Genomic DNA, 9,317 nt, shown 5'->3' on the forward strand with positions numbered 1-9,317 from the left:
TTTCCATACTTGTTTAGAAGTGTACATACTTGTTTAAACGTTACTGCAATCCTCAGGGGAAATCAGCTATGCAGACCAAAAATATGACAAATTTAGAAGTGTGTAGTTATTACCAAAGCAATCACCAGGAAGATCAATTTGGATAACATGTTGTTAGTGTTACTTTTCTATATAAAAGAACTTAGCAAATAAGAAATAACCTAGAAGATACAAAAGGAGGCATGGATATATATTTAAAAACTATAGGGAATGAAATTGGTCAGCTATCAACAAAAAGAGAGGGAGTGCCCTCATAAATTTGAGAAGGAGCATCACAATAATCTGATCACTACAAAATATGGTTGTAACTTGTTTTTTCTGCAATTAAACAACCAAAAGCAGTGCACAATATATATGGAAAAAACACTGCATCATCTCCCAGAAGCAGAAAAAGTTATATTAGCCCATCATCTGCACTCTAGGTATATCAAAATTAAACTAAGCGAACCTGACACAGCCAAGAACCGAATTTTATCATGATAAACGACAATAACATGAGTAACAACCAGAATAATTAGTACAACGCCAGTAAAAATGGAAGACCACAGCTTGGGAATAGTAGATGTGAAGTTATCAAGAAATTACCTGAATGCTCCTATGTGTAGTGAGGGAAATAGACTAAACTGAAGCCTCATGACCTTAAAATATGCAAGCTTAGCATGTTCTTTTTCATTCCAAAAACAGTGACATCAATTGATTAACCTCAACTTAAAGATGGCCCCAAACAGGAAGAAATAAAAAGAAAGCTATCACACAAGAAGTTTGGCAACCGAACTGGTAAATAATACATATGAATCCTTATGAGATAACAACTATATAAACTCTGCCTGAGGAAACTATATAGTTGAAGAGATTCAGTGCAGGGTATCAATTGCATAAGCATAAGATATATTTACCAATTGGCGAGCCGCTTAACCCTCCATGTTCTGAACTGAAGTGCGATGCAAACAACATCTACACAAAACCTGAAACACATTGTCAACAAATTTTAGTATCTTACAAAGCCTCCACAGGATGAGATAGAGTTGACAGAGAAGAGTTTCATACCAGTTGATAATTAGCGAGGGGGGCTTGCATACCTGAAAAGAGCATAGCAGAGCAAAAGTCCATACTACTGGAAAAAAAATCTCCATTTTCTGGTCGATATGAACCTGGCTACAAATCTCCACCGACGGCGGCTACGCAAGGGATGAATTTCAGTGCTTTGGATAATTAGTGAAATTGCATTTTTAGAAGGAAGCTACAATTTTCATGTGCTACATGACTACATACAGAGGGATACCTACTTGATTGCAGCTTTCAGGCTTGCCGACATCAATCCCAGGGAGAACTCTCTTTGCGCAACACACCTCAAGCTCATGTTTTTATTATCTCTGCTCATCCAAAGAAAATGAGAGCTATCTAAAACGAAAATTGAAATGAAACTGCTCCTGTTCTAGGGTACCACCGATCAGTATGCAAAGAAAAGATGCCCAAAAAAAGGAAACTGCTCCTGTTCTATGGTTCCAGGACAATCCGTACGCAGAGAAAAGATCAACCATAGATTTCTGGAGAGGACTAACCGACCTTGAAGGCGATGATGTTGTTGGGGCCGCTCTCGTGTGGGAGAGTAAGGAGGAGGAGCTGCGCCTGCCCCCTCCCGCGAAGAAGAGGTTGGAGCCCCCTGCGGCTGCTTCTCCCCTACTTCAGATCGAGGTCGCGCTCGACAGATCGAGCTCCACCTGCCATGGCGACGAGGAGAAGAAGGTTCGGAGGTCCCCGATGGCCGGTGCCTCTATCCTCGCCGCTCATCCCTCCATTGCTGGCCTCCCCTACTGGTCGTCGAGCTGCGTGGGAGGGGGGAGGGGGTGGGGGGAGGGGCGGAGTAGGAGGGGACGTCGGTGGGAGGAGGGGTAGCGATGGGAGGAGAAGGAGGAGGGCGACGAGGAGGGGGAGGCGAGTGGGACGGGAGGCGGCGGCCAGGGTTTCTCCACGGGAGTGGTTGCGATTTATACCCCTGGACGTAAAAAGACCAAAATGCCCTCGGTGGGGCACAGAATTTACAGGCGGAGGCACGGCGATTTAAAGGCGACGTGTATGGCTTCATCCTGCCTAGCGGTTCTCCAGGGTTTATAGATTAAATTGCAATCTTATAAATAGTGTTCCTTAGTTCAGTTGTTGCTCAATAGAACATCTCAAAATATCTTCGAAAGAGTTCAATCAATTCTTGCGAGTTAACCCGCCGACAATGATTTATGTTTATTTGATACTCTGGGTGCATATATGCAGAAAATAAATCGTATTGGTTGCAGGTTATGATGCTAATATTGGACAAGGAAGCACTGGTGCAGCTACTGTAATCTGGAGGGGTCTATCATATTGCCCGTGTCTTCTCTCTCATGTTGTGACTCGAGGCTGAAGAAACCGAAATTATTGCCTGACTGAAGGACTAAAAGTACCGACTACAGTTGTAATCCATCCCATCATTCAGATTGTTTGGCTGTTGTTTCTACTTTGAAGAATGCAGTGCACAATAAATCTCGACTTCACAATAGTGATGTGGAAACAAGGGAATAAATTTGTGAAGATTGCCAGCATGATTCTTATCGACTTGGTAAATTTTAAAACCATATAACAAAAAAAAATCTCAAACATGTTGTGTCTGGTTTTTGTCGCTAGCTTTTAAACAGTAGAATAGATACTCTTGGTATAGATTGGCAAGTGTCTGAACTGAACCAGAAAAGAAAATATATTTTGTATATACTGATCAGTGGGTAAGTCATGCTGGTTGCTCTGGCAATTAAAAATCTAGCTAATGGTCCGGTTATTCTTGAGGGGCTTTGTTCATGCATTTTTGCTTGAAGAAACATGTCTGCTACTTTGGGATGGTGCTTTTGCTTGAAGAAACATGTCTGCTACTTTGGGATGGTGCTCGAATGGTACACCGACACCATTTTGAGGCCCTTGACAGAAAATTGAGAGATATACTTTCAATGAACGGCAGCAACAAAAATGCTCTTCCTTTTGATATTCTACAATAGAAAAAAACTTCTATGCTACATTGATTTGATCTCTCATACAAAAACAACAGCTGGACAAATCACAGCTAAACCGACGATGGGCAATTTCACGAGCACGGCAGGCCGCCGCGGCTTCGCACGGCTAGTACAGTTTAGACCGGCAATGGGTGTGTATTGCTATGATTCAAGTAAGTTGTGTTATTGTACAAGCAGTGTTTATGGATGAATATATAGTTCTACTATTATGTTGATTATGGTATTTGTGGCCTTGCTATGGAAAAAAATCAGCACATATAGAAACCACTAATGAAAGCTTATTTCTTTCATTTTTTTCATCTCTTACACTTGTTCTCTATGGTGTGCATTCTCTTTATTCGGATACAACTTGCACAGAAAGAATTCATGTTGCCATTCACTACAAGAAAAACTGCATACGCTGAGTGGTCGGTTGTATGTTGAGTGTTACTTCATGGGGTGCTCAGCATAAAACCCAATTTGCCGAGCAAAAACTAGAAACACTCAGCATAATATTACCGACTTTCCTTCCTCTTCTTGCCGGTCAACTATTTCTTTCGCTCTACTGATAACATCACACACGATGCACCACTCTGTCATAATGCACACACACACTCCGTATCCCACTACTTCGGCAAATCATTGCCTTGGGTCCCACTTCTATAGCTACATGGTCATGCGCACAACTTCCACCACTCCAGCCGATCTCAGTCATGTTTCCCGTCGTCTTCGACACTCCCTTTACTTGTCTCGTGCCTCTATCTGCTCACCCACGGTTGTATCATCGATCGACCACTTTGCCGAGGCATATCACTTTGCATCACTCCTACTTGCACACATTGTATAGTTGCCGAGTTTTTCTTATCTCCAAGTACCATGCACTAGGACATCAATATGATCATAATGTTGCAGTATAGCTAGAAAGACAAAAGAAGAGCCAAAAACAACTTTCCACTGATTGAGTTGTGCCACGTTACCGAAAAAGCTCACGCCCCATTTTATATATAAAGCATGTGGTGGTACGTTCAAAATAAGATTTCCACGACCATGGCCAAGGTTAAATCAATCTCGCTTGAAGCTGAACAAGAAAATTAACACTCATTTGGCTAACAACAAGGACCACAAACAACATTCCAATTTAAAGAACAAACTGACTTTTGTCCTGTTGCGAGGAGAAGCACAAATTGGCTTCTAGCCACTATACGTAATAAAAAAATGGTGCATGGGAGGGGGGTAGGGGGATGTTACGAAAGTTGCAATCCACATGAAAATGACAGAGGCATGACAAAGCAAAATAAAAGAGATATGTTAGCTACTCATATATTATCGCCAACGGAAAAAATAAATCCTATGTAGCAACCGGCACACAGTATTAGAACAACTCAATTACAAGCAAAATATGGTTCTTACGTGTGCGAGTACCAATTGCCTTAACAAGTTGTACAACTTGAACCCGAAAGAAATATTCTTGAACTTAATCATTTTACACGTTTGTACCACTAGCACCTAGTTGGCTAGCTACTAGGTACGTGTGTCCCGACTAGTACGACCTGACCTCTTCTCGGCCAATGAAGATGATGCAGTTATTTTCGTGCCACGAGATCAAATGACGATCGAAGTTCCTCCACATCGGCAGAGGTAATCTCGATCAGAAGAAATAACAGGCCGCGGACGATTATACCTGACTACCTCAACGCGCGCACATGTGCTTCGAATTTGACCAGTGTAATTCGTTGAGATATATTTTTTCTATGAAACTTTCCAAGCTTAGTTATACCTCAGAGAAGCAATCGATCATGTGCAGGCAGTATAAATACACAACGTACGCATGGTGGCAGTCTATCTCATCGTTACAGATATATCTCCTTGATTAGTTTTGTAAGCTCTTCATCAGCGATGGAGTACTCGACGAAGCTAGTGCTGCTGCTCGTAGCTCTCATGTCGGCCATGGCGGTCACGGCCCAAAACTCGGAGCAGGACTTCGTGGACGCCCACAACGCGGCGCGCGCCGACGTGGGCCTTGGGGAGGTGACATGGGACGCTACGGTGGCAGCCTTCGCGCAGGACTACGCGGATCAGCGCCGCGGCGACTGCCAGCTGATCCATACTCCTGATGGCCGGCCGTACGGGGAGAACCTCTACGGAGGCGGCGGGACCGAGTGGACGGCGACGGACGCCGTGAATTCGTGGGTGTCGGAGAAGCAGTACTACGACCACGACAGCAACACCTGCTCGGCGCCCGAGGGTGAGTCGTGCGGGCACTACACGCAGGTGGTGTGGCGCGACTCGACGGCCATCGGCTGCGCCCGCGTCGTCTGCGACAGCGGCGACGGTGTGTTCATCATCTGCAGCTACAACCCGCCAGGCAACTTCCCCGGGGTGAGCCCGTACTAGGCTATATGCATCATGCATGCATGCGAGCGTGCATGTACGTACGGCGTATTGCATAAATAAAATGATTAAGCTCTGATAACCACAGTGTGATCAGATGTGATATATAATTAACCAGCCGGCCGGATTTGAGGCCATATATTGTTTAGACCGGCTGTATATATGTACCGTTATGATTCAGGTAATAAGTTGTGTTATTGTATAAGCAGTGTTTATGGATGAATATATGGTTCTACTATTATACTGTGCATGGTATATGTGCCTTCCTGTGAAAAAAACCCAGCACACTTAGAAACCACTAATCAAAGTGTCTTTCTTCCGTTTTGTCATCTCGCACTTGTTCTCTATGTTGTGCATTTTTTTCCGGATCCCAACTCGTAAAACGGAGTAGATCTCGAGAGGGCACACTAGGTCTTGTTCCTGACACTCGCGCTCCCTCCTCCACGCCATAGGCCACTCCCGCCGTGACAGTCACCCAATCTGCCATTATGGCTCACCCATCCACTCCCAGGTTTCACTCTGGATCCAGCTCCGGTCGTGGTCCCGTGCAAGCTCGCTCTCGACTAGCGGTCCATCGTAGGTTCCGGACTCGCTTGCGGCCCCGCCCGTGAATGCAGTAGATCTGACCTCGACGCCACGAATCCTGCCGCGGGGAGAGTCATCCAACGCCATGCATGCCTATGGTACTCCAGATCTGGTGTTGTGATTGAGCGGCAGTACCTAAATCCATCGTGGTCATCCCCTACGCTCTTGTCAACATTTCCTCTTCGGGCGAGGAGGAAGGATGGACGAAGAAATAATCTCGAAGGAACACACACAAGCAAGGAGCCATCGATTATTAGTGCACACGTACAGCTACACAGCTCGGACCGACACCGGGACATCAATGGTGCGCCAGGCCTTGAGGCCTTCTTAAGCTGCTTCAAAGACCGGATACTCTGGGTTGCATCATTTGCGAGCTGCCAGGGCATTTCGGCAGAGAGTGCCCTCAAAATCCATGAAACGGCGGTGTCCGGCGTCGACCTGGGCGCCAATTCAAGATCAGGTTCAAACAACCGGGCAATTACCCCTTCATCCACCAAAAGAGATGAAATGCTTTCACTATTTGTTCTAGAAGATAACTTACCGGCGTTTTTGTTAATTACAAATGATTGTGAAGGTGTATGGTAGGAAGCCAATTACACTTAGTGTGGAATATTTTTATAATGCAAAGTAGATAATTATTGTATTGGAGATGCCGGCTTCTTTCAAGTATTATATAAACTAGATGACCCGTTGCGCCGATGGCGCAAAAGCCAAGTATTGAAAGAGTGTGCATTCAAATATGTAGACACAGAATGAAACATACGGAAATAAGTATGAATTGATGATAGATAGATGGTCGTTGCTGAACATGTTTTCTAAGAAGCTTATGAACGATCATTTACAATGTTATGAGTAAGGCATGTAGATAGGCAGAGATACGTTTGACAGATGTATCTTTGGACATTCAGAACGATTCTCTGAGTCAACTCTTCATAGTTGCTATTCTTCATGGCCTGCATTGCTCAAAGGAGAAATTCATTTGATTACATCGTCGAGTTTCCAATAATTGTGGTGTGTTTGCTAGAGATCATATTCAGACTATGTTGTTGTATTGCTAAGACGGTCAGCAACATATTTTACCTGTGATAAAACATGATTGAGATTGTTCTCTTTCAATGTTGAACCAGCTGTGAAGTTTGTATCTATTATGCGATAAAGTTTCTTTGCTGCCATGCGATCTCCAATGAGGCTATTGCACCAGTTGTTGCTAAAATAGTTGATTATTCCGTCTTTTCTTTTTGTTGATACTCTAGGGCCTGGCATCTTTGTTGAGCTGGTTGTGCCTTGTCATAGTTTTTGTCTTGCAAAACTTTGCTGTAAGAGCCCTGTATGCATTTGAGAGCCTCAGTTGCTAGTCAGTTCTCAGCTTCTTCGAGTTTGTCGTACACATGGATGGACATTGATTTTTGTGGAAGTCCATTGTCCAGTTGTTGCTTACATCCATAGAAGTGAATTGTTGCGTCAAGACCGACCGTCCGCCCCTTTTGTGTTGAGTAAACTGCATTTGGGAGGCCAAGCTTGTGCATCATAGCGTCTAGTACTTTTGCTGGAATCTTCACTTTTTCCATTGCAGTTGTTAAATGATACAAGGAAGAATGTACTGTTAGAAACTATAGTCTATGATTTTGTATCTGCTTGTGTGTTCACGAATCCATAGAAAGATATACCATTATCACAGTAACCAAATTATATGTGTTGTGTACCTATCTGCAAAGAGAGCAGTAGGGCATTCAAATCATGTATATGTGACTGATACTTAATAGATATTTGGTATCATGATAGGCTAAAAGGAAGCAATGAGATCACCTGATAATACCATACTATGCATAACAAAATATTTAGATACAGTCGATGCATAACATTGTAAGAGAGGCATAAGATCAATTTACGATAGCTTATTTACATTGCTTGTATCAAGAAAGGCACTTAGGTTGAGATTCATCATATAGACACATTTGAATTTGCTATATACATGGAAGGAGGGAGTATATATGATTGGTAGTGTTATGATGAATATGTAGCAGTACCAATACAACTGAGGGGATACATCAATATTAGGAAGTGCTTGATTACATTTAGAATACACGACCGCAAAAGGATGCGTAGCACATAGATGATTACCATAGTCTAAGGCCTACGTATGTCTCGTTCTTTAGAGCAAGAACAAAAGGGTTGAGATATCACTGAAACTAAATCTCGACTACCCTGCAGATGAAACAACATGTGTTTGCTTCAGTGGTCACATAGGCATGGCAGTTAGGTTAGACGCAGCAAAAGTAATTAGAAACGGCCTTTCATTCTTTCTAGGCGTTGTTCTACTTACTATAAACAAAAAGGTTGAAAATATAGGTTGATTACATAGGTAAGCAGTGAGCTGGCGCTGATGGATATCCTCCTTAGCCACAACTGCAATGGCCACAAAGTGGGGGCTTCGTGAGGGAAAATATTCTCGTTAAAACCCGATACCTAAACTCTAATGCAGACTGCTTTGCACTATTTTAGGTGGTGGATCTGTAAGAGATCAACAATATGACAGGAAACACTATCAATTGCAACATCAACATACGTCTTAATTTGCTCATGATCTAATAGAGTAAGCAAATAAAATCTTAGGTAACCACCTGGTACACAAAACAAAGGACATTTAAATCCTGAAACCTGGAGATATTAGATATACATGGTGTCTTCCACATAGACCAGGAAGAAAAACAATAGTACATCAGTAGAAGCTATATTCTAATGTAATACATGTAATTTATATATCCTGGAAATATAAACAGAAAAAGAAACTGAGCAATATACACCATGCATGTTCAGATAATCATGCTTAAAGGAAGTGCAATGCATACTATGGAATCACACAGCCTAAATCCATCCTCGTCTAGAAGACTGCATTATAACCATACATCAAGAAATTAACGGAAAAGGGGGTTTGCCCGGATGACGAAAAATTGTGTGACAGGCAGCACAGAGTTTTTATATTTCCAAGCCAAAATATATTACAAAAAGATATTAGAGACAATGGCTATGAAGAACTAAGCATCTATATGGAGTGGGGGTGAGAGACGGACCCTTCAACATTTCACTGTCCACAGTTATTCCTGAATGACATGCATTCATTCTTCATCCTAGAAGCATCGATGCTGCACCACGTTGTCAAACGTCAATGATTAATCAAACACATGTCTATAAAAAAGTCTGTTTAGATATGTTGATCCTGCAAAATAAATAAATGGGTGGTCATTATTAGGAATGCATCCTGGGGTTTGCTAATGAATGGAAAGCTAT

The 9,317-nt window shown here is 42.7% G+C and overlaps 1 protein-coding gene across 1 annotated transcript; it reads left to right on the forward strand.

The window, feature by feature from the left end:
* Nucleotides 1-4,919: 4,919 nt before the first annotated feature.
* Nucleotides 4,920-5,696, forward strand: LOC119312202 (pathogenesis-related protein PRB1-3-like). The gene has a single exon (XM_037587939.1). The coding sequence runs from the start codon at nt 4,950-4,952 to the stop codon at nt 5,445-5,447; it is 498 nt and encodes a 165-aa protein (XP_037443836.1). The 5' UTR covers nt 4,920-4,949; the 3' UTR covers nt 5,448-5,696.
* The last annotated feature ends 3,621 nt before the right edge of the window (nt 5,697-9,317 follow it).

Source organism: Triticum dicoccoides, chromosome 5B (assembly GCF_002162155.2).
Source record: "Triticum dicoccoides isolate Atlit2015 ecotype Zavitan chromosome 5B, WEW_v2.0, whole genome shotgun sequence".
Classification (NCBI taxonomy): Eukaryota; Viridiplantae; Streptophyta; class Magnoliopsida; order Poales; family Poaceae; genus Triticum; species Triticum dicoccoides.